Source organism: Prionailurus viverrinus, chromosome C1, assembly GCF_022837055.1.
Source record: "Prionailurus viverrinus isolate Anna chromosome C1, UM_Priviv_1.0, whole genome shotgun sequence".
NCBI lineage: Eukaryota > Metazoa > Chordata > Mammalia > Carnivora > Felidae > Prionailurus > Prionailurus viverrinus.
In genome coordinates, this window is record NC_062568.1 from 205,625,675 (window position 1) to 205,649,304 (window position 23,630).

Below are 23,630 nucleotides of genomic sequence, written 5' to 3' on the forward strand. Positions count from 1 at the left end.
TTGGTCTGGATCCCTGGCTCCTTTCCTCCTGCCCCACAGCCCAGCCGTGTCTTTGGCCATGGCCATTTCTCACTCGTGATGCTCTAGTGATCTCCCAACTGGTCCTCTGGCCTTCAGGTTCTGTCCCTCTAATCTGTGCTCCGTGGTGTGGTCAGGGCCAGCTCCCAAAAGCATAAGGCAGTCATGCCATTTCCCCCTGGTCCGGTGGTTTGAAAATCAAGGGGCGATTTTGCCCCCTGCCCCGCAAGGGACATCTATCCGTGTCTGGAGACATTTGGGATTGTCACAATTCAGGGGACAGAGTGGTGTTACTGGCCTCTCGTGGGGTAGAGGCCAGGATGCTGCTAAATATCCTATGATACACAGGACAGCCCCCACAGCAGAGAATTATCCAGCCCAAAATGTGGGTAGTGCCAACACGGAGAAGCCCTAGGGCCCTCCATGCCCTCGCCCGTGGCTCCCCGCAGCCTTCTGAATCGAGCTCAGCCTCCTCGGTGAGATGCTGGAGGCCTTCACGTCCTGGCCCACACTGCCTGCCAGGCAGATCCCCCCCAGCCCCATACGTTAACCACCCTGGACTCCCTGAATAACCTTGAGTCCCCACCTCCGTGCCTTTGCCCCTGGGTTCCTCTGCCTGGGACGGCTTCCCCTTCCATCTGCTTGGTGATCACCGACTCCCTCTCCTTTGTGAAACTTGCCCTTAACCACACTCCACCAGCCAAGGCAGGGGTTGGTACTTTTGCAGACCTTTAGCAGAACCCTCACCTCCGTATGGTTAGCTGCTCACATCCCCTCTCCTCTGTTAGTAATTGCGAGACTAGCGGTTATTGGAAGCCTGCTCGGGGCCAGACGACTTACAGACATGGTCTTGCAGCGGAGGGGCCAAGCCTCGTAGGAAGCTTGTACAGCTAGTGAAGACAACAGTGGGCTCCCACTGAGTTAGTTTGCCAAGCAAGTGCTCAGACGGCTGCTTCTCACGCCGCTGGACTGTGTGGTCTTTGAGGGCAGAGGCACTTGGTCATGGTCCCTGCTATTTCCCCAGAGGGAGGAGCTCATAAAGCTAGACAGCACAGGGGCGAAGACGTGAGTGAGTGAGCAGATGTCAGGGTCAAGACCCAGGAATCTAGTCCATCCCACTCCCTCCCAGACCCTACCCACTCAACGTGGTCTCCCAGGCCATGCATGTCTCAGACCCCGAAGTCCCACAGCCCACTGTTTTTGCTCCTCGGTCATGGGGAATCAGCAGGTTCCAGCAGGTAGGACTGTGACCCTCTGGTCCCCAACCCAGGGGCTGCACGCACAGTATATACCCTTGGCCTGGGGCTCCCTGGAGCCTATCCTCCCTTCCCAGTGCAGCCCATAGCTCTCAGAGGGCCCTCCACCATCTCACCCCAATGAGCTGATGGTTGTGCTTTGCAAGCAGGTGTGGTGGAAGGCATCGGGCCCAAGAACAGCCAGTCTGTCCGCCGGTATTTCCTGAACACCTGCTACATGCCAGGCGTTTGGAGAAATATGGCTCTCCAGCTGTAGCCAGCATCAGAGTCATCTGGAAGGCTTGTTAAATGTGCAGATTCCTGGGCCCCACTCCCGTGTCTGTTGAGGGCCTGATGGCTTTTTAACGTGCCCTCAGGTGACTAATGGATATCTTTTGGGGAACCCTGTGCAGAGAGGGTTTAGCTGCAGCAGGTGCTGTGGCTAAGGGCGGTCTGGAAGGCATAGCTGTGGTTGGGTTGGCAACGGCAGTTCACGCTGTGGGGAGGTCTCAGAACCAGCCACAAAGCCAGTACCTTCTCACCTGGTCTGGGCGCCCAGTGGGATCCCGTCTCAAAGGAGCTGCTCGGGCAGCCTGACCCTCCCCCCCCCACCCCACGCTGCCCGCCTCCCCATCCCCACCCAGCTTGGCCCACAGCCAGAGCAGGCCACCTTCTCTCGTTCCACTGTCCTGCTTATGTCAGCGCCCTAAGTGCCCTGGGCCAGCCCCTGGATGACTCACGTCCTAAAATCACGAACAGGAAGTAACACAGTGTTAGCCACAGCCCTGAAACTGTCTTCTTCATCTGTGCCTCCCCTGGCCCTCCCTCCATCCCAGGGCCACACCTCAGGCTAACCTGGTCGTGGCAAGCAGCCAGCCCCTGTCCCCATTTCCTTCCAAAGAAGAGGAGGGCCGAGGAGTGCAGAGCTCCCTTCCCCCGACCCTCAGAGAGGACCCCAGGCAATTGGGGAAATGGAGTCAAGAGGGCCTCCAGTCCTCCTCCCGCACCCCCCCCCCACCATTCTGCCCCAACCTCCCTGTTCTAGGTGGCCTCTTCTCAAGAACCAGCCCCCAAGTCAGCCCCCAACCACCTGAAGACCCTCAGTTTCTCAGCCGAGTCAAGTGGGGCCAGCTGAGAGTCAGGGGAGAGAGGCTGATCTCACCCTCACCGCCAGCTCTGCATGATGGTGGCCACCCGGGGCCCAGCGAGCGGGAGCTCGCGTGTGGCCTCTGCAAGAAAGGACGCGTGGCTGAGGACCGGGCGTGCCCTGGGTGGGGAAGGGGCAGCCACAGCATGACCACCTGGCTCCTCTGCCTTCTGTGGACTAGGACCGAGTCCCTGCCGGCGTCCTGACATTTGAGGATTCTGATTTTCCTGAGACCCAGAATCCGAAGCAGGCTCCAGGCTCTGAGCTGTCAGCACAGGGCCCGACGCGGGACTCGCACCCACGAATGTGAGATCATGACCTGAGCCGAAGTCCGACACTCAACCGACTGAGCCACCCAGGCTCCCCAACACCCATCTATCTTTTTACCTTACATCGTCTTCATTTTCAGATTTTTTTTTAAATTTTTTTTTCAACGTTTATTTTTATTTTTGGGACAGAGAGAGACAGAGCATGAACGGGCGAGGGGCAGAGAGAGAGGGAGACACAGAATCTGAAACAGGCTCCAGGCTCTGAGCCATCAGCCCAGAGCCCGACGCGGGGCTCGAACTCACGGACCGCGAGATGGTGACCTGGCTGAAGTCGGACGCTTAACCGACTGCGCCACCCAGGCGCCCCTCAGATTTTTTTTTTTAATTAAAAAATTTTTCAAAGCCGAGGATCCAGAACACCCATACTCCCACTGCCCGGAACTGACCAATGTTAACAACCAATGGCCGCCCTCATTCCTCTCTGACATCATATCATTTAACTCTTGACCCCTCCGCCCTCCCGGCCCGGCCTGGCCTGGCCTGAGCGCACAGAGCACGCTCCTGCCACCAGACCTTTGCACTTGCAGGCCTCTCCATCTGGATCACCCTTCCTCCAGATACCTGCATGAATCACTTCCTGACTTCAGTCCAGCCTCTGCTCAAATGTCACCTCCTCAGGCTCCTTTGACCCCCTAACTAAAATACCTGCTTCACTTTTTTTCTTAGCAGTTCTAGAACTTCTGTGTGTGTGTAGTGTCTGTCTGTCTCTCCCACGATGGCTGGGGTCTCGCCTTTTTCGTTCTCTCCTGGGTCCCCAGCACCTAGAATAGCAACACAGACATTAGATAGATACTTTCTTTAAATAGCAGGTTCTCGGGGTGGCTCAGTCGGTTAAGCGGCCGACTTCAGCTCAGGTCATGATCTCGCGGTCCGTGAGTTCGAGCCCCGTGTCAGGCTCTGTGCTGACAGCTCAGAGCCTGGAGCCTGCTTCGGATTCTGCGTCTCCCTCTCTCTCTGCCCCTCCCCTGCTCATGCTCTGTCTCTCTCTGTCTCAAAAATAAGTAAAAACATTAAAAAATAAATAGCAGGTTCTCTGTATTTGTTGACTAATTTTTGCTTCAAATTATTTTATTTTATAATTAAAATCGAAGCCTTTCTTGACCCTCCCCCGCCCAGTTCTCACCCCATCTCCTTCTCCCCAAAGGCACCTGTTACTCTGAGTCTCCGAGTGGCCCTACATGGCTCTCTAGTCTGTCTTCTGCCTTCTCGTTTAAACAAACAACACAGAGTATCGTTCTCTGTGCCTCTGCATTTACACAAACGGTAGAAAACCAGGCTCGCCGCTCTGCCCCTTGATCGCTTCCCCTCCCCTCGGACGTGTTTCTGAGAACTTTCCGTGTTGATGAGTTCAGACCTGGCCCGTTCTCTGTACCTGCTGTGTGGTGCTGGCCCGCAAGCCTGCCCCACAGCCTGCTCCCTGCTCCCTGCTCCCTGCTCCCTGCTCCCTGCTCCCTGCTAGGGGACGCCTGGGTGCCTGCACTTTCCTCCATCCCTGCTTGGGGATGCCCATCCTTGGCGCCTGCCTCCCAGAAGCACAGGATCGAGCGCCTCCTGACTCCTAGGTCCTAAACCTAGAAAGTCGAACTGCCAGATGGTGGGGTTTGCACATTTTCATTTTCACTAGGTCCTGCCAGATTCCTCTCCCAAGGGGCTGTACCCGGTTACACTCCCACCAGCGGCATGTGAGACTCCCGCGTGCCCACAAGTGCGAGGACCTTTGATCTTGTCAGTGGGTTTCCTTTTATAGCCCTTCATATTTTCAAAGTGCTTTCAATTCTCCTACCCGCTTTCAGGGTAGAACCTCGCCCTGGCCGTGCCAAAATTCCTCTCACTTGAGGCATGCGTGCCCCCAGGTCCCCCAAACCTCAACCCCTAACTCCTCTACCCACTAGCCCCCAACCCTCCACCTGCCACCCATCCCCCACCCCACTCTCCAAACCCCCCTCCTCCTGGGGAAGCTGCTTCCGGCTCGTCCCCACTTTCTGGTGAAAGTTAAAGACACAATGGCTGCCTTCTTCCCTGATCTCTCCAGACCCGCCTTACCCTGGCCTCAGTTTCCCTGCCTCCCCTGGGTCCCCTCTGAGTTCTCCACCCCGTTAGGGCCGCTCTGGCCTGGAGAGGCCCCCTCCCCACCCCCTATCCCCTGCTTTGTAAATAATTCCCTGGGATTTTATAATTTGGTAGCTGGTGTGAATGGAATCTTTTTTGCATGACTTCTCCCTGGCTCTGTTTGTTTGAACTTCACCTGCAGGGGGTTTGATGAATCACCTCTTCCATGCAAGAGTCCACACTTGCTTTCTTTTTTCCCCAATCCCTGCTCCCGCCCCGCTCCCCACCACTGTGAGCTCAGTCCAAAAATCCTGTGGGGTCCGTGGGGTCTGGGATCTCTCTGGGCTGGGACTGCCGGGTCTGGGCTTTGCTGTGGGCCTATTTCCCTGAAGCTGCCAATCGTTTCCCCCCGCCCCCCCGGGCTGGCCACCCCAGCCACACTCCCTGTCACAAGGGTCCCATTCTGATTTGGGCCAATTCAATGGTGTGATGTGGGACCGCCTCTCGCTTCATTTCCATTTCTCTGAATATTTGTGGGTTTGAGCACCTCTTCATTATTTGTTAGTCACTTGGGTTTCCCCTTCTGTGAACTGCCTATTCACATCCTTTGACCATATTTCTATTATTTCCTGTCTTTTTCTTGCAGCTTTGCAATAATTCCTTGTATATTCTAGATATTAATCCCTTGTCATTTGAGACATCACAAACATTTCTCTTATCCTGCCCTCGGTCTGGTGTCCTGGTTGGTGGTGCCCTTTGCTATTAAAAAGAAAAAAATCCTTCAGTTTAATGTAATCATCAAATCCACTGATTTCTTTCCTTTTCTCTTTTCTTTTCTTTTCTTTTTTTTCTGCCTATTTAGATCTTCATCAAAAGTTCCCTCCCAACCCGTAGGATAAAAAGATATTTTTCCACGGCTGTTCTCATTCACTTTATGCTTTTGACATCTCCCACCAAGGTCTTCAACACAACCAGACAGTTTGTGGTGTATAAAATCTAGAGCCCCAACTTCATTTTCCTCCAGAGCCTCTCCCATCCCAGGATGTCAACCCCGATCATGATTACATGGCACGGTGGCTGGACTGTCTCTTCGTCTCCATCCGCCTTGCTCCTGGGATAGTTCCCCATGGTTTTCATCAGTAGCGCTCTGTAGGCTGTTCAGTTCCTGGTAGAGTGAGTCCTCCTTGCTCGTATACAGGGTTCTTCATTCTTCCATATATGTTTTAGAACACATTCGTTCCGTTCTTCGAGCTCCAGCTGGGATTTGCACTGAATTGACAGGTGAATATGAAAAAAACCTGACATCAGTGCACCATTTGGTGTAACCCCCCCCGCCACCATGATGCATCCTTCATTTGTGCAGAGCATCTTCTATCTTCTGTTTGATTTTTCTCTGGACATCCGGGGGTGGAGAGGTGAAAGGCATCAGCACCCCTCCCTAACTCGCCCCTTCTACCTCCTGGGCTCTCAGCTGATCGCCGCCATATCTCCTCCAGGCAAGCTCAATGGCACAGCCTAGTAGTCTTTTTTTTTTTTTAATGTTTTTATTTATTTTCGAGACAGAGAGAGACAGAGCATGAGCAGGGGAGGGGCAGAGAGAGAGGGAGACGCAGAATCCGAAGCAGGCTCCAGGCTCTGAGCTGTCAGCACAGAGCCCGACGCGGGGCTCGAACTCACAGACCCTGAGATCGTGACCTGAGCCAAAGTCGGATGCTCAACCGACCGAGCCACCCAGGCGCCCCAGAGCCTAGTAGTCTTAAGAGATGATCCAATATACGATCTTAAGTGGCTCGTCCGAGCCCTCACAGCCAGCACACAGAGTGCGAACACATAACATACAGCAAATCGATCCTACGGCTGATATCATTAAAATCTAAAATGTCAGTTTTGAGGGATTTGCTGAACCCCGAGGCCATGATCTCTTATGTTGAGTTGTACCACTCATTCTAAAGAGGCGCCACTTCATAGATGGAGAACTTGGGGTTCTTCTGGTGTCCCGAACACAGGGCTTTCTCCAGCCTGACCCTTAGGGAGCGGTGGGCTTACCAGGCCCATCTCCCCCATCACCAGGAGCTTGTACCGACTTGGTGGCCCCAGCTCTTCAGACGAGCCCAGCTAGGAGGCAAAGGCCTACCTGGCACATCTCCTTTGGCCTTTCCTGGGGAGAATCGCTTTCCTAAACCTGTCCTTACCTCACCTTTCCCCAAAGCTTCCTCCAAAGTACTTTCCCAGAGGGCTCCCACCTGAACCCCCAGGAAGTGTGGGCTTAAACACTCTCACATTGAAATGCAATGCCTTCCCATTTGAGGCAGAGCCATTCTTCAGGGCTTTGCTCCAACCCCACCTTCTTCTTGAAGCCCTCCAAGATGTCTCCAGTCCACAGGGGTCTCTTGCCCTTTCTACAGGAAGTCTGGCATTGGAGAGAAAGAAAATGAGCTAAACCAGAGACTTGCAAATATATATATATATATATATATATATATATATATATTAGCAAACGTGTGTGTGTATATATATATGGACATATACGTAATATACATATATATGCCATAAAATGATTTATTGTAGTGGAATCTTCAAGTTTTGTGGGGCTTATTTTTAATGTTTATTTTTATTTTTGAGAGAGAGACAGAGACAGAGTGTGAGCGGGGCAGGAGCAGAGAGATAGGGAGACACAGAATCCGAAGTAGGCTCCAGGCTCTGAGCTGTCAGCAGAGAGCCCGACGCGGGGCTCGAACCCACGAACCGAGAGATCATGACCTGAGCTGAAGTCAGTTGCCTAACCAACTGAGCCACCCAGGTGCCCCTATAGTGGAATCTTATATGGAGAGAGAACTCAGTTTTCTCAGATTGCCAGGGTCTGGATCCCAACTCTGCCACTCATTGGCTGTGTGACCTTGGAAAAGTCACTACACCTCTCTGAGCCTATTTCTTGATCTGTAGAAAGGCAGTAATAACTACACTGGCCTCCAAAAGGTGTCATGAAGGGTAAATGCAACGGTGCGTGAAGTTCTTGGCACCCATACCAACAGCCCAAGTCATGAATTGCTCACTGTTTATAATCGTAGGATGGAGACCGTTTTAACAGTGTGAGGAGGGCTATGAAAAATGGCCACGTCACTCATAACCATAGGTTGGAAAGTTTAGTTTGGTTAAGAAATCACTGAAGATAGTTTTTATTTATTTTTTTTTCAACGTTTATTTATTTTTGGGACAGAGAGAGACAGAGCATGAACGGGGGAGGGGCAGAGAGAGAGGGAGACACAGAACCGGAAACAGGCTCCAGGCTCTGAGCCATCAGCCCAGAGCCTGACGCGGGGCTCGAACTCACGGACCGCGAGATCGTGACCTGGCTGAAGTCGGACGCTTAACCGACTGCGCCACCCAGGCGCCCCTGAAGATAGTTTTTAAAAGTTACTTAGAAGGGAAAGAAACCAAAATGTTTGAAGTAGTGGTAACGGGTGATAGGATCACGCATAATGTTTATTATTTTCCTTATACTTTTTCTGTTAGTTTTTTCTCCCCCCAGATTTTACTTACTTCCTTATTTGTAAGGATTTTGGTTTTTGTTTTACTATTTAAGGCACCAGGAACCTGAGTTCTAGTTCTTTTTTTTTTTTTTTTTTTAAGTTTGTTTTGAGAGAGACAGAGACAGAACGCACCAGCAAAAGCAGGGAAGGGGCAGAGAGAGAGAGGGAGAGAGAATCCCAAGCAGGCTCCGAGCTGTCAGCACAGAGCCCGATGCAGGACTCCATCCCGAGAACACTGAGTTCATGACCTGAGCCGAAATCAAGAGTCAGACGCTCAACCAACTGAGCCACCCAGGTGGCCCCTGGGCTCTAGTTCTGAGGCCTGTGACCTCGGACACATCGCTCTCCTCTCCCGGCCTCAGTTTCCCCATCTGTACTCTGAGACAGAGGGGCTGCAGGGGGCTCTGAGGTCTGGGGGCCACAAATCCTCTTGCGTATCAGCCCTGCCCTGGGTCCCCTGTTTGCCTCCGGCTATGTCAGCACACTGCTTGGGAGCCACCAGCCGGGATGGCCTGCAGACAGGAGAACCGGCACGTGTTTTTCTCATCTGCAAGACCTTGGCTCAGAGCCGGAGCAGCCGGGGAGCGAGGAGGGAGCGACAGGGCTGGGGTTGGGGGGAGGGGTGCAGTGCCCAGCCAGGCTGGACACCGGGTCGCTCTGTGCCTGTCTCCCTGACGTGGCACCCAGCACGTGACACCTCTCCTTTGGGAAACGCAGCACGTGAAACCTCTCCTTGCTCATCAGCATGGAGCACGCAACACTCAAGTCGCTGACCTCATTTTCCCAGCAACTTTTCCCTTCCCCAGCTCAAAAGGAGGAAGAAAGAAAGAATTTTTCCCCTGGTACAATTTCCCAATCTTCACTCATTCGGATGTTTACGTGGACACGTCTACTGGCCAGAGCTGGGCAGGGCCGGACAGGGATGACCCGGTGTGGGTACACCCTCTGCAGAGAGCTTGTGGGAGGGACAGGGGTACCTGGCTGAGGAGCCGGGGGGCTCCTTGAATTAGGTGACAGTGACTTGGCCACCTCTAGTCCATCGTCCACGTGGAGCTGTCTGTAGGACCTCGCTCCCAGGGAGCCAGAGTCCCTCACCGCCCCCAGGCCCGCACTGCCTTCCCTGCACACCCCGTACATACTTACTGAGTGCCTACTGTGTGCCGGGCAGAGTTCTCACGCCCCTTCGCCCGCAGCCCACGGAGACCCTGCTCCGGCCAAGTGCCCAAATGAGATCCCAGCACGCTTCAGCTCCTGGGAATGAATGGTGGAATTTCGAGCACCAAGAAGGCTTCAACTTGGCCACCACCTGGACCTGGGTTCAAGTCCTAGCTCAGGCCATTTACTGGCATGTGACCTTGACCTTGGACAAATCACTTCTTCTCCTTGAGTCTCCATTTCCTCATCTACAGAATGGGCATAAATAAGTCCCCTTTACGGGGTACCTGCGGGGCTCGGTCAGCTGAGCGTCCGACTTCGGCTCGGATCATGATCTTGCGATTTGCAAGTTCCAGCCCCACATCGGGTTCTCTGCTGTCAGTGCAGAGCCGGCTTTGGATCCTGTCTCTCTTTCTCTCTGCCCCTCCCCAGCCCGTGCTTTCTCTCTGTCTCAAAAATAAATTAAAACATCAAAAAACAGGGGCGCCTGGGTGGCTCGGTCGGTTAAGCATCCAGCTCCGGCTCAGGTCATGATCTCACGGTTTATGAGTTCGAGCCCCCCGTCGGGCTCTGTGCTGACAGCTCAGAGCCTGGAGCCTGCTTCAGATTCTGTGTCTCCTCTCTCTCTGTCCCTCCCCTGCTCATGCTCTATCTCTCTCTGTCTCTCAAAAATAAATAAATGTTAAAAAAAAAATTTTTTTAACATCAGAAAATAAATAAATAAATAATAAAAATAAGCCCCGGGGCTCCTGGGTGGCTCAGACGGCTAAGCCTCCGGCTTCAGCTCATGTCATGGTCTCACGGTTCATGGGTTCAAACCCCGCATCGGGCTCTATGCTGACAGTTCGGAGCCTGGAGCCTGCTTTGGATTCTGTGTCTCCCTCTCTCTCTGCCCCTCCCCCATTTGCATTCATTCTCTCTCTCTCTCTTTCTCAAAAATAAATAAATAAATCATCTTTTTAAAAAGTCCCTTTTGCAGGGATACTGTAAAGATCAGGGTTTGGGAGCCCGCAGCACGTGGCACGTGGTAGGTGCTCGATAAATGGAGACTCAGAACTTGACGGTGGCCATGCATTCGGCCTCCCCAGAACGGCGCGCTGCCCTCCCCCGCCCCCCTCCACGCCACAAGTTCAGGGGAAGTTTTCCCTGTGAAGTTCCCGAAGTGCTCAGTCCCTCTCCTCCCCCCTCACACTCAAAGGAAACCCCCTGCAGGCCCCGTTCCCCTGCAGTTCCCCCACCCTCGTGAGGTCGCGGCAACTTGTCACCAGGGGCCCAGCCCCTCCGCCTCCCTCCCAGCGCCTGCAGGGCTGCCCCCTAGGACACTGCCTCCGGCATCTCGCCCCTTTGTCCTTAGAGGCCCAGAGGTGGGAATTCGGCAGAGAGGCGGCCTCTGCCCCAGACCCACAAACGCCCCCATTACCGCTTCTCACACCATGCCCCGAATTTCTCACCCGCCCTCAGACCTTCAAAGGGGACCAAATCCCCAAGCCCTGGCCGCATCCCTGAGCGCCCTACGCATACCACTGAGGTTTTTGTCTTTATAGCGGGTACCGCTGGCTAAAGTTGTCTCATGCTCCCTTTCTTGTCCCTCCACAAGGGCAGGGCTATGTCCCCAGCACCCAGCAGCACATACAGTGTGAGCTCAATAATTCACAAACCCATGAGTGGGCTTAATCTTTGCAACCTATCTTTGGGACAAGTACTCTCGTGAAACCCATTCATTCCACACAGGAGGTCGAGGAGGCCCAACCTCCGGGCCACGTGCCAAGCCGTGGGCACTAGAGCCCCACGCCCCACGCTTCCCTCAGTCCCAGCGACGGTCACATCCTCAGCCACTGCCCGACCCCAGGCCGGCCTCTGTGGTTAGCCTGGACTCCCCGGGAGCAGTACCGTCTATCCCTGTCCTCTCCCAGCCCACAGTGTTTCCCAGCACAGTCCCTGACACACAATAGGTGCTCTAGACAGGTCTGCTGCTCAAACGACTCCGCCAAACGGGTGAACAAATTCTTCTCTCCGCACAGAGATGTATCTTGTGAGCCTTCTGGGACTTGACCCCCAACCCTCTTCCCAAGTCAGGGCTGTGGGAACTTGGAGGACACAGAGGCCCTGGTCCTGGGTGGTCCTGGAAGGCTTTCTGGAGGGGGAGGAGGAGGAAGTGGAGGATGGAGGTTTGGGAGTTGGGGCGCTGGGCCGAGATTGCACGGCGAGACGGGTCTTCTGTATTTGGTGGCAGGGGCAGGTGGGGTGGAATCGAGAGGGGACGCAGCTGGGTCGCAGGTTGGTTTGGATACAGGAGCCACGGGAGGTAGTAGGACGTGCCTGCGAGGGCCAGATTGGCAGGCGGACTCCGGCCTGTAGGTACTGGGGAACCATCAAAGGTTGTATGAGAGAACAGCCCAGTCGGAGCTGGGCTTCCAAAAGGGAGGATGAAAGCCAGGAGGCAAACTCCATTCGCTGTATGGTTCTGGAGCCTGGAGCCTGGCAGATGCCCGGGTGGTGTGCTCTGCAGGGTCTGGGACTTGAGGGCGGAGCCACAGCACAGCGGTGACCGCAGCCTCAGCTATGACGGAATAGCATGGCCAAGTGGTTGGGAACTTGGACTCCAGCCGGATGGCCTGGGTTTTGAATGCTGGCTGCACCACTTAGCAGCTGTGTGACCTCAGGCAAGTGATGGGATTACTCTGTGCCTCTGTTTCCTCACTTGTAACAGAGCGGTATTAATAGCAATCACTTCCTAGGGCACTGTGGGGTTTAAATGAGAACACAAAAAGCCTCGATAAGTACGATCGTATTGTCTTTCTCACTGACGCAGGACATCCTGGAAGGTAGGGATGGAGACCCTACCTCTTTGGTCAGAGCCCAGCTCACAGGGACACAGAGTGGCTCTCAGAGAACTTTGAGTGAATGAACCTGGCCAGGCCATCTCCGCAGTGCCCCAGAGTTCACAAGGGGTCTTCTGCCCGAAGTGAGGGGCCCTCCCTTGACACCTGCCTCAACACCTCCTCCCTCGGCACCCACCGAAGCTGTGGGTATTTCCTGAGTGAAGTGTGATCGCAATGAAAAACAATATCCCTGCGACAGCCTCTTGCATAACCTGCCCACAGCTCTCTGTAACTTCCTGACCAGGCTGTGCGCAGCCCCGGCGAGGGTGTGGAGGGGGGGGACCCATCCTGCCTTAGAAGGTGCCAGACGCTGCCCCCCTTCTCAGGGGAGGCCCAGCAAGACCTCTTGCAGCCTCAGTTTCCCCATCTGGAAACTGGGGTGTTGAGCTGATTACTTTGAATGTCTCCAAAGTTATGGAATCAAACAGACGTAGGCTGGATTTCCAGCTCTGCCTCATTCCGACTGCGGGGGCTCCTGAATGCACAGGTCAGGTCGTCCCCAAGGTGAGAGCTCACACTCCGGAGACAGACAAAACTCGAATTCAAATTCCATCCAGATGACCTTGGACAGGTTGTATTTAGCTTCCTTGAGGCAACTCTGGGAGCAGTAAGGGTCGAATTATTGGGAACACGAAATGAGGCAATATACGAAGTATTAAGCACAGTGCCTGTCACACAGTAAGATCTCGAAATTCTTTGACCCTCCTATTGAGGGCTGGGGGATCTACAACCCCTCACCTTGAATCCGGGCTCTGTGGCTGCTTAACCAACAGAACGTAGCCAGGGTGATGCTGTGCCCGTTTCTGGGTCCAGATCTCAGGAACCTGGCGGGTCCTATTTCCTACGCTGGGGTGGTTTGTTCTAGGAACACAGGAGAGGCCCGTGGGGAGAAGCCGCAACAATCCCCGGGCCAGCCGCGGGGCACCAGTGTGAACCGAGGTGGACTCTCCTGCCAAGTCGGGGCCAAACTGCAGATCTGTGAGCACAATCAATGACGGATGTTGTTTTAAGCCACTAAGTCGTGAGGTGGTTTATGATGTAGCAAGAGAGAACCAGGACAGTTGAGGTCAGTTACTAGCATTCGACATTTTTGCAGACTGGGGCCCGGCGAGCTCATCTATAATCACGGCCACTATGAGGGTAAGTGGCAAAGTATGGAAAGTGCCTTGGACCTGAGTAAGTTCCTAACAATTTCGCTGCCTCTTATGCAGAATCAGCTACGTCATTTGTGAGACCCAGTGGAAAAAAAAAAAAAAAGAAAACACAGGGCCCTTTGTCCAAAGGTTAATAATTTATCAGACAGCACAGCAAAGCAGTAAACCCAGCGCTGGCCCTTCAAAGCAGGAGCCCTGTTGGACCAAACAAGCCGCGTGCTTAGGAAGCCCTGCTCCCACGACGTTCTCGTCTGACTGTGGGAACTACTTTGACTCCTGCAAAGCTGCCTCATAAATAAGAACCCAACTCACTCACCACAGTTACTTTTAACACCAAATTAAAAACAAAAACAAAGAACGGAAGAATGATTTTACTTGTTCACTTGGACTGAACAGTGATTTCCCCCCACCCTGTCTCCACACAGCACCAAGCTGAGATGTTAGGCAAATTGCTTTACCTCTGTGGGGCTCAGTTTTCCCATCTGTGAAATGGGGAGGCTTGTTCTCAACTGGTCTTCCTTCTGGGGCTCCCAGAAGGGAGGGCTCCTCGGGGGCTCCTCAGGGGCATGGGGCAGAGAGCAGGGCACAAGGGGGTGACTGAGGATGCACAAGGCAATACCGGGGTCAGGTGGTTCTCCAGAAGATGCTGTCTGCACCGCCTGCCCTCCCAGCCTTGGGTCTCCCCTGCCCGCAGGATCAGGGGGAGAAGCTCCAAGAACAGAGGCTCTGACTGGGCTAGCCTCGTGTCCTTTCTGCCTCACCAGGAGACTCAGAAAGCCACAACTGGCCTGCCACTTGACCTTGGGCAGGTTCCCCGGCCTCCTGTAACCGTCTCTGCCTCCCTGGAAGAGGAGGAATGAAACCGACCTCCTTCCCATCTCCCAGCTGTGGAGAGTTGGGAAGTGAAAGGAAACTTGTCCAGAGGGCACAGTGCCAGTTGATGGCTCTACATAAACACAGCCCAACCACAGAGGCATCCTGGCCACACGGGCGGGAGAGGGACTTCCCGGCTGTGTGACAGTAGGTCAGTTTGTCTGCCTCTCTGAGCTCCGGTCTGTAAAAGGGAGCACTGATACTTGGCTTTTCAGCTATCATTATGAAGCTCAAATACAGAAAGAATGTAGACAGGCTGGAGCCAACTGTAAGGCTCCTGAAACGCCTACTTGGACTGCTATTTCCTGAACAGGGACCATGCCTAGCACCAGGCCGAGCACTTGCCCCACGTTACCACTGGGCCGCACGACCACCTCAGAAGGCAGCTGTTGTGCCCATTTTGCGGATTGGGAAACCGAAGGTAAAGGCGCTTAAGGGCTTTGCTGGAGGCCCCGTAGCCGGAGTCGCTCGAGCAGGAGGTGAATCCTGACCGAGCTGAGCCATTCCTTCCCCGACAGGCGAAGCCACGGTGATGAAACAGAAGGGGGCGCGTGCTGGCCGACCGAGGAAGAAAGTGAAGGCCGTGGTTCGGTGAGACCCCACGCCCCACACCCGAAAACAAACAAAGGCTCCAGCCTCCCCCAGGAATTTTTGGTGTGGTTTTTACTCTCCTAGAAGGCACCCGGAGAAAGGGGGAACTAGACTGACTGACGGCCAGCCTCCTGTGGTGACATCAACCAGGGCCACATGAATCAGTAATGCAGGCTTCTCTCTGTGTCCTGAGACCACCCGTCCCACTGCTTCCTGGCTCCTGGCCACCGCTGCCCCTGGCCCAGGCTTCCCTCTGAAATAGGTTCAAACAACCTTTGCTGCCTCTGCTTCGGCCCTTCACGCCTATTCCTGAGATAATACCAGGATGTTTATTGTTCTAATAGGAGAAAAATAGAAATAATGATGTTTTATGATGAAGTCTAAGTGCCTGACAGCTGCCCGGCAGGCCCCCGTGACCCGCCCGCTGCTTTCCACACTCACCTCCTGCTTCTCTCTGTTCTGCTCACTGTGTTTCCACCAGGGTGCTGTGCTTCCTGAATCTTTTTTTTTTTTTTTTTCTAGTTTATTTGAGAGAGAGAGAGTGCACAGGGCACAGAGAGAGAGGCAGAGAGAGAGCGAGAATGCAAGCAGGCTCTGCACCACCAGCACGGAGACCAATGAGGGGCTCAAACTCACAAACCGCGAGATCGTGACCCCACCCGAAATCAAGAGTTGGACACTCAGCGCACGGAGCCACCCAGATGCCCCGTGCATCCTGAATCTCCTGGCCATTCCCACCTCAGGGCCTTTGTGGTTGCTGTTCCCCTGACTTGCCGGAATGTTCTGCCGCCAGGTCCCCAGACTCCTTCTTGTCATGTCATCTCAGGTTGAGCTCAGAGGACCCCTCCTTAGAGAAGACTTCCCCGGCCACCTGGCCAGAATTGCCCCTCCCTTCCAGACACTGTGACACAGGCTCCAGATTGGGGTTTCTTGTAGCACACAGTGGGATTAATCCTGGAATGACCCTGTTCACTGATCAGTTGTGCACACTCATCAGTCTCCATCCACTGGACCCAGAACCCAGGACAGCAAGTCTGAGCACTAGACAGACAGACCTAGGCCTTCCTAGGTCCCTCGGCAGCTAGATGTGGGCCTGGTCACCATAGGTGTTTTCAGAAGGAAGGGAGGGCGGGAAGAAGGAGGGAGGGAGGCCACTCAAAAAAAAGATCTTGAGCAGCAATGCAGTGCAGCCTGGAATGCACTAGAACCACGAGCAGGACGTCCCTTGCAGAGGGACCCAGAGCACATCGCAAATACCCAGAGTTCCAGACATCTAATAAACAGCCCAGTCCTACGACCATGATGTGAGGGGTTCCCATTGCAACTTGGCCCCAAGGGAGGCCAGGTGCCAGGAGAGCCTGAAAGCCCCGGTTAACCTTACCAGAGCAAACACAGGCTTGCTGGAACCAACCACCACTTATAATGCCCTTTTGAGGGTGACCTGTTTGTAGGCTGGAAGGAGCTGAATTCTGCTAGCCTAGGAAGGGCTCGCTCTTGGCAAGTGGCAGCCAGGCTGCACCCAGGACAGAAGCTTCCATGCAGCAAGCACAATCCACGTATCAGGTGGGGTCTAATGCAACCCCATGACCCTACCAGATAGAGACTGATACCTTCACCTCGAAGACCAGGAAATCGCTTTAGGGAGATAGAGGCACATAACCAAGAGTGCCCATCTGGTAAGTGGCAGAGCTAGGACTCGAACCCAGGTCTGACCCCAGGACCCATCCCCACCTGCACACTGCTGCTGTTCTGTGCCCACGCCCCAGAGAGCGGTGGGCAGACCTCCCTGCCTGCACCTCGCTCTCAAACACTGGTGACCTGTGCTCCTCTGGCCCCTGGGCACGGCCCCAGGATGTGCACCCAGCATGGGGTGTTGGCCCAGGGCGAGGGGCCTGGGGGAGGGTCACGGAGTGGACCTCGAAACTTTTAATATCCTCACTGTGGCCTCCAATCAAGCCTTATTCCCCCACTTGCACTTTGTCTCAGTCTCCACCCCACCCGCCCTCCACTTCCTGCACTGTCAGCACCGATTTTCATTTCTGTTTAGCCCAACAGGCCAGTTCCCGGTGACCGGTCTTCAGGATCTCCCCCCACCCAGGGGAGGGGTGAGATGAGACAGAAGCCTCTTGTTCCATCTCGGGGACCAGCCCTGGCCTTACTTACAGATTCTCAGAACCTAGAACAGCTTACAACCTACCAGACAGCTTGGGAAATGATAAATTTCCTTTGAGTGCAATAGCTTCCGTAGGACACATCACTTACCGTCACTCCCCGAATACAAACTCTTCAGGAAGAGGGATGTACGTGTGCACGGGAGGGATCCTTACAGCCTACGAAGTGCTAGCCTGAGTAGGAGGGGCCTTGCCCGTCTGCCCACCTGGACATCAGAACAGACAGAGGTTCAGAAGTAGCCCCTGATCACGGGTCAAGACAGGGAAATTCACCGTGGCTCTCAGACCAGCCACATGGCAGGCAGACGCTGGCTAAACAGCTGGGTTGATTTGCAGGTCTGGACATGAGCTGGAGTCCTGGGGATGGGGTGGGTGAGGTCTGACCACAGCCCTCTGTCTCTTTCCTCCACCCCACAGGGGAACCACAGTCAGAGGGGGGCTCCAGGCTGGCTGCCTGTTGTGGGGGCAGTTCCCTCCCAGCTCAGGCCCAAAGTCCAAGTCTCACATTTACCCCTTCATCTTCCCCTTGCCCGCCCCCTCCATCCCCCGCCTCCGGAGACTACGTGTTTATGCTACTACTTTGTGACTCCCCTTTTCCCAAGCTGGGAGGCTGCTCAGCCCAGCCCAGAGGGAAGAAGGTCATGGGGAGGCCAGGGATCTCTTTCTGCAAATACCCAAAGAGAGCCTTATGACAAGAGAGGCTTTATTCTGCATACCCTCGGAGGACAGGTCTGGGACCAGGGAGTAGGCGGTACGCAGAGGAAGGGCTGCCTCAGCAGATAGTGGGCTCCCTGTCACCAGAGGCTGGTTGCCCGGGTGGATGGGTGTAGAGGGACCTCCCTGTCCTGTGGGGAGAGAGACTGCCCAGACCCTTCCTGCTCAGGGGTTCTCAAATACTCTTAATCCAAAGATAGTTTCCTGAGCCTTACGATTAGTTTTTTTAAGGGACCTTACTAATTTTCTGAGGATCAAAAGTTTTGGAGGATCGAAAGTTTTGTGAGGGGCCTTTGGGCAAGGGAATGCTCCGTTTCATTAGACGTGCGTCAGTATCTTCAAGTCAAGACTGCCAGAACCCTGCTGGGTGGCCTGCTGGGCGGGGTGGGGTGTCCTCGGGGCCCCTGAGAGCCAAAGCTCAGGGCACAGTGCCGGTGCTGTCTCTAAAATTTCATGTAAACTTCTCCAGCTTCTGATATGTCTGTCAGCGTCCTAGCCTCTCCAACTTTCCCAAAAACATCTGAGCAGTTTCAGAAACTACCCTTGTGATTCCTGACCCAGCCTCGACTTCCTCCTGACAGTGAGCAGGCTGGTGGGTAAACAGCAGATTCCCGGGCCTGGCCTCCTGCAGGGGGTAATTCCAGGAGCCTCTAGGTGGCTGAGACTCCATGCCCTGGGCTGCGGCCCACCTGTCCTCTGCCCACAGGCCCCTCTCCAAGGCCCCTCGTGTGTTTATAGGAGTCTGAAAGCCCCGGGGAGAGCAGGCCAGCGGACCCAAGTTAGGGCAGCTTCTCCTTCTCGTGAATTGCAAAGATCCTGAAATCTGGACTGAACTACTTGCTTTTCCAAGAATCCAGAAGAAGGCATTTGAATGCCTGGGCGAAACCGCGTTACTTTTTGACATCCATATCCCCACCGTGGGTGCTGAGCAGGGGAGCCCGAGGGTAGGGCGGGGGGCCGCCGGGATCTATAAGCGTGGCAGAGCTGGGGAAGGTGCATCTTCATTTCCCAGGACACAGCAGCAAGGATCCAGGAAGGGCCCACGGCTCCCCTTCAGCAGGCCATTCTCCAGGAGGGCAGCCGGGTGGGCGGGGTCTCCGGCTGGAGCAGGACCCCGCAACTGGAGCATCTACAGACATCTGGGTCCCAAGATGCTTCCCACTGGGAGAACTGGTGGGGACATTTTGAGACAGTTGACCCCAGGCCCTCAGCCCACCGTGGGGGCTGCAGCATAGGGAGGGGCTGGAGGCACCAGGAGGGTCTCGCTCAGCCCTAGCAGGGCAGGAGGCCAGGCTGGGCACACACCTTGGCACAGAGCACAGCGTGGCAGCCGCTGCCAAGATGGGGGATGATGCCTCGTCCCTTGGCTTCCCCACTGACTCAGGAGAAACCACCACAGGCGCTGGCTCGGTGCCCATGGGGGCCACACCACAGTAACTGGGGGCTGCCGGCATGGCAGCAAGGTCAGGGGGGCACTGCTCCCGAGGCCCCGGGCGAGAGAAGCAGGCCGAGGGGTCTGTGCCTCACAATCTCTGCTGCCAGTGAGCTCCGGCCCTGGCGGCGTGCGTCTGATGCTCCGGGCTCCGAGGGCGTCTTCCTGGCAGTGGTGGGAGACGGGGCGCCCAGTCCCTGCTGTCTGCCTGCTGCTCCAACACTGCCGTGCGGATCCAGCCCCTGGGTTGTCTCCACGGCACGAGCCGGGCTCCCCCGGGGTCTGGGCTGGGGGGACAGCTGGGCAGGGCGCAACTGGAAACCACCAGAAGCCCCCTGCCCAGGCTGGTCTTCCACCGGATGCCGGAACCTCAGTTCGGGCCACACAGGCCTCTGCTGCCAGCCTGGTGCCACTAGTGCCACCCTGGCCTCTCCGGGGCCACCCAGCTGCCCTCTCAGCCCCAACCCAGACCAGGCCTCATTTCTCAGAGACAGTCATGGGCAAGGGGGCCTCCTTTCCTTCCTCTTCTACTGAGAACATGACGTCCCCGCAGCTGCCCAGAGGTGGCTCTGTCTCCTGCTCCGGGAAGTGGGGGTACGCGTGGTCCCCTTCCAGATCCTCCTCCAATTCAGGCCCCGTCGGCCCCGCCAGGCCCCGGCCCTCAGGCACCTCGGTCCTCACGGTCCCCACAATCACTGTGTCAGCCTTCATGATGTAGATTTTCTCTGTAAGCAAAAGGATGGGTTGAAGTGAGGGAACGGGAGCCCTGGCTGGACGGAGTGAGGAGGCAGAGGTGGGTGCAAGCCCCAGCCTCGTCACTCCTACTGTGTGGCCTCAGGCAGATGACACAATCTCTCCGATCCACGGTAAGCCCCACCAACCTCACAGGTGTCCTGAGGCTCAAAGGAAATAAAACAGCTAGAAACCATGCGCTGAGAAGTTAAGCACTGGCCCGGCCCGCCTGCTCCTTGTGGGAGAGGCTCACGGTCTCCTCCAGTTTCAGTGGGGATCTGGTAGGGAAGGAGAGAGTAAAGCCGGGAGAGAAAGCGAGCCCTGGGGAGAGAAGCTGGTAAGTGGCAGCCCCGGGAAGCTCCAGAGGAGGTTAGCTGGTGGCAGACACTGTCCAGACACCCTCCACGCGTTACTCCCGAATCCTCACATCCCGGCTGCCAGGGGGAGAGTCTAGGATTGTCCCCGTGGACAGATAAAAAACCTAAAGCCCCGAAAGGTTAAAAGACCTGCCCAAAGTCACCAGGTAGTTAGAAGTCTCAGAAGAAACCCCCACCTGACTGGCCACCCTTTCCGCTCCTATCCACGTGCCTAAATCAGAAACCAGGGGTGACGGACTTGTCCCGGTTTGCCTGGGGGCACTCCTGGGACATGGCCGTGACAGTCCCGAGCCCCATGAACCTCTTAAGGTCCAGGTAAACCCAGGCAGCCCTGGGGCGCCTGGGTGGCTCAGTCGGTTGGGCGTCCGACTTCAGCTCAGGTCATGATCTCGCTGTCCGTGAGTTCGGGCCCCCCGTCGGGCTCTGTGCTGACAGCTCAGAGCCTGTTCACGCTCTGTCTCTCTGTCTCTGAAAGATGAAAAACCTTAAAAACAAAATTAAAAAAAAAGAAACCTCAGCCCTGTTGACAATTAGCCGCAGCCTGGGAGTCTTTCTCGGGGCCGTACCTCGGGTCTTCAGGTGTTCGCTACGTGTTTCCCATCGCCCACCCGAGGCCTTCACAGCTGTGCCTGAGTAGCACGTAGTAGGGCTGCTGGTGTATGTTGCTTGGATGAATCAGCAGCACACCCCATCAGAGGCATGATCCTCTAAGGGTCGTACCACCATCTATGGCTGGGGCTTTGGAGGCTCAGGGAAGCTAAGTAAGCCGAGAAGCGAGGAGCCTTTACCCGGCCCAGCTACATGGCCTTGCACTCAGGGCCTCCCAGCAGCCCGGCCCCGTGACTATCTCTGGAGTCTGAATAAGGAAGCTCAAGAAGGAACTTGAAAGCTGGGGTGGAGCAGGACACTGGGATGGAGCAGCCCACCCGGGGCTCTAGAATCCAGGCAAGTTATCTTGGTGGGAAGTGAAGGGGCTCTCCCTGCCTGGTGCCCTGGGGGCGAGGGATAAAGCTCAAGCTGCAGTTTGGTCCCCGGGGGTGCTGGACAGGGCAGCAGGGGCCCCTCTGGGACGGTATGAGAAGGACAAAAGGCTCCTGAGAGGACCTCCAAGGCCTTCGCTCCCAACCACCACGCTGGCCAGCAAGGCTAACAGGCCAGCTGGAGCAGACGGCCCACTCCCATCCCGGGAGCTCGGCACCTCCCTCCACCTGCCCCCGCAGCTCTGGGCACTGCCCTCGGCAGGGACTCAAATGTTCAAATTAGGACTTCTTAGGAAATGTAAAGGAGATGTCTTTGGTGGTATTTCCCCAAATAACCCTTTTTTAAAAAATGGGGAAAAAACAAAAAACCTTGCTGAAAGCTACAATTCCAAAAGTTTTGTTTTCATATGAAAGACTCAGCCCCAAAGAGTTCAATCCACCAGCAACTGCGGCCGAAATGTGGAGAACAAAGCCTCTTTGGTATTACCCAGCAATGGTTAACCCTCCAGAAGGAGCTCGCAGCCAGGTGGAGGGGGGAGGGGAGGGGGGAAGGGAGGCTACAAATAGTCACACTGCTGGGTGCTGAGGATACTAGGTCAGGAGGCCTGGGGTCTGGGGGAGCACAGCAGAGGGGCATCTGGTCTAGACAGGAGAGTGCAGAGGGCCAGGAAGACTTCCTGGAGGAGGAGGCAAAAGGCCAGGGGCCTCCAGGAGCTCAGGAATTGACGAGATTTAAAGAGGGAGCTGCCCATCCAGGGTGAGGAAGCAGCTTCCGCAGAGAAGCTCAGGAGGGAGGGAGGGCTCTGTGAACTCGGGAAACTGCCAGTGGGTAGGAGAAGCAGGCCTGTGGGGTCAGGAGGCAGGTGAGTCTGGTGGGGAGGAGGCAGTTGGTGACTGGTCTGAAGGCCGGAATAAGAGTCCTGGAATCCATCCTGACAGCAACAGGGACCCCTGCCCCAGCCCCAGGGGTTCAAGCAGGGGCGCACAGCGGACGGGCATATATTTTGGCACAAACACTCTGGGTGTAGCAGGGTGGAGAGCAGAAGGAGAGCAGGCAGCGAGGCCGTTGGGAAGCCAAAGCAGAAGGTCCGCCGGAGTGGGAGGGCGGCTGCAGTTCAGGAAGTGCTGGCCTCCAGGCCGCCGTGGCCAAGCCAAAGGCTTCGGGGCCCCGCAGGTGGGGGGCCGTGTCCCAGCTGGGCCACTCAGCGGCTGTGTGACAGGGAAGATCTCTTCACGCACCCCCTCCCCCACCAGCTGCAGTGTCCCCAGTTATAAAAAGAGGAGGAAGACACTGTCCTCAGAGGCCATGGGACAACGAGAGATGACTTTCACCTAGACAAGTGGCAGGTCTTATTGTCACCGGCACCTTTCAAGGTGTCCTCCTTTCCCTTCACGGGGCTCTTTGCTGGGGGGTGGGGCGGCGTCCACATCTCACCTCAACAACAGGCACCAGGCAGGGGAGCCCCTTCCCCCACCTTCACCCCCACCCACCAGGACAACCTCCCACGCATGATTCCACGTCTCGCAATGGCCCTATGAGGCAGAATTAGCACTATTCCTGTTTTACAGAAATTTGAATTGGGGTAACGAGGGGGAACAGCCTTCGTAATATGCCTAAGCATGCTTTAACTCTCTCACAACAAGCATCTCCTGCTTACAAGGGCCTCTTCCTCGCTGGGCCTTCGTGCCCTAGGGTCTCTGGTTCCGGTCGGGGGCACTGGACCCTGAGCCAGTGCCCATCTCTCTGCTGCCCCCTCGGCCCTGACCACACCCCAAATCGGCAGACTCACCGATCCTGTTGTTGGTATGCTCTGAGGTCACCCGGGGCTCAGGAAGGTCCCTGGGGGACGGGGGGCTCCCGGCCGGGCTGGCATCCAGCAGCCGCATGCTCCGCAGGCAGGCTTCCCCGTTGGGGCAGGTCTCCACGGCCGGGGGGCCCATTAATCCCAGCTCCTCTGTGCCCGGCTTGGCCACCGATATGCAACTCCTCAACTGCTGTGGACACAGAAGATGGGGAGTTGATGCGGGGTGCCCCAACCTCCCCTCGGGCTCTGAGCTGGGAAGCCCCTGTTTCTTCATGTCTGTAGACCCCAGTGGGTCTCCCTCTCTGCCTTAAAGCTGCCACACACCACCCAAGGCTTCTCAGCTGTTTTTTTTTGTTTAATGTTTATTTATTTTTGACAGAGAGAGAGAGAGAGACAGACCATGAGCGGGGGAGGGGCAGAGAGAGACGGAGACACAGAAGCAGGCTCCAGGCTCCG

The 23,630-nt window shown here is 55.6% G+C and overlaps 1 protein-coding gene across 2 annotated transcripts in view; it reads right to left on the minus strand.

Annotated features, from left to right (window-relative positions):
* Positions 1–17,816: 17,816 nt before the first annotated feature.
* TNFRSF8 (TNF receptor superfamily member 8) overlaps positions 17,817–23,630 on the minus strand; it is a 76,284-nt gene continuing 70,470 nt past the window's right edge. For both annotated transcript variants that reach the window (XM_047868748.1, XM_047868749.1), the window contains 2 exons: positions 23,160–23,364; positions 17,817–20,005 (listed from right to left, as the gene is read on the minus strand). In XM_047868748.1, the coding sequence (XP_047724704.1) occupies positions 19,758–20,005; positions 23,160–23,364 (453 nt within the window). In that variant the 3' untranslated portion in view covers positions 17,817–19,757. The remainder of the gene's footprint in view (positions 20,006–23,159; positions 23,365–23,630) is intronic.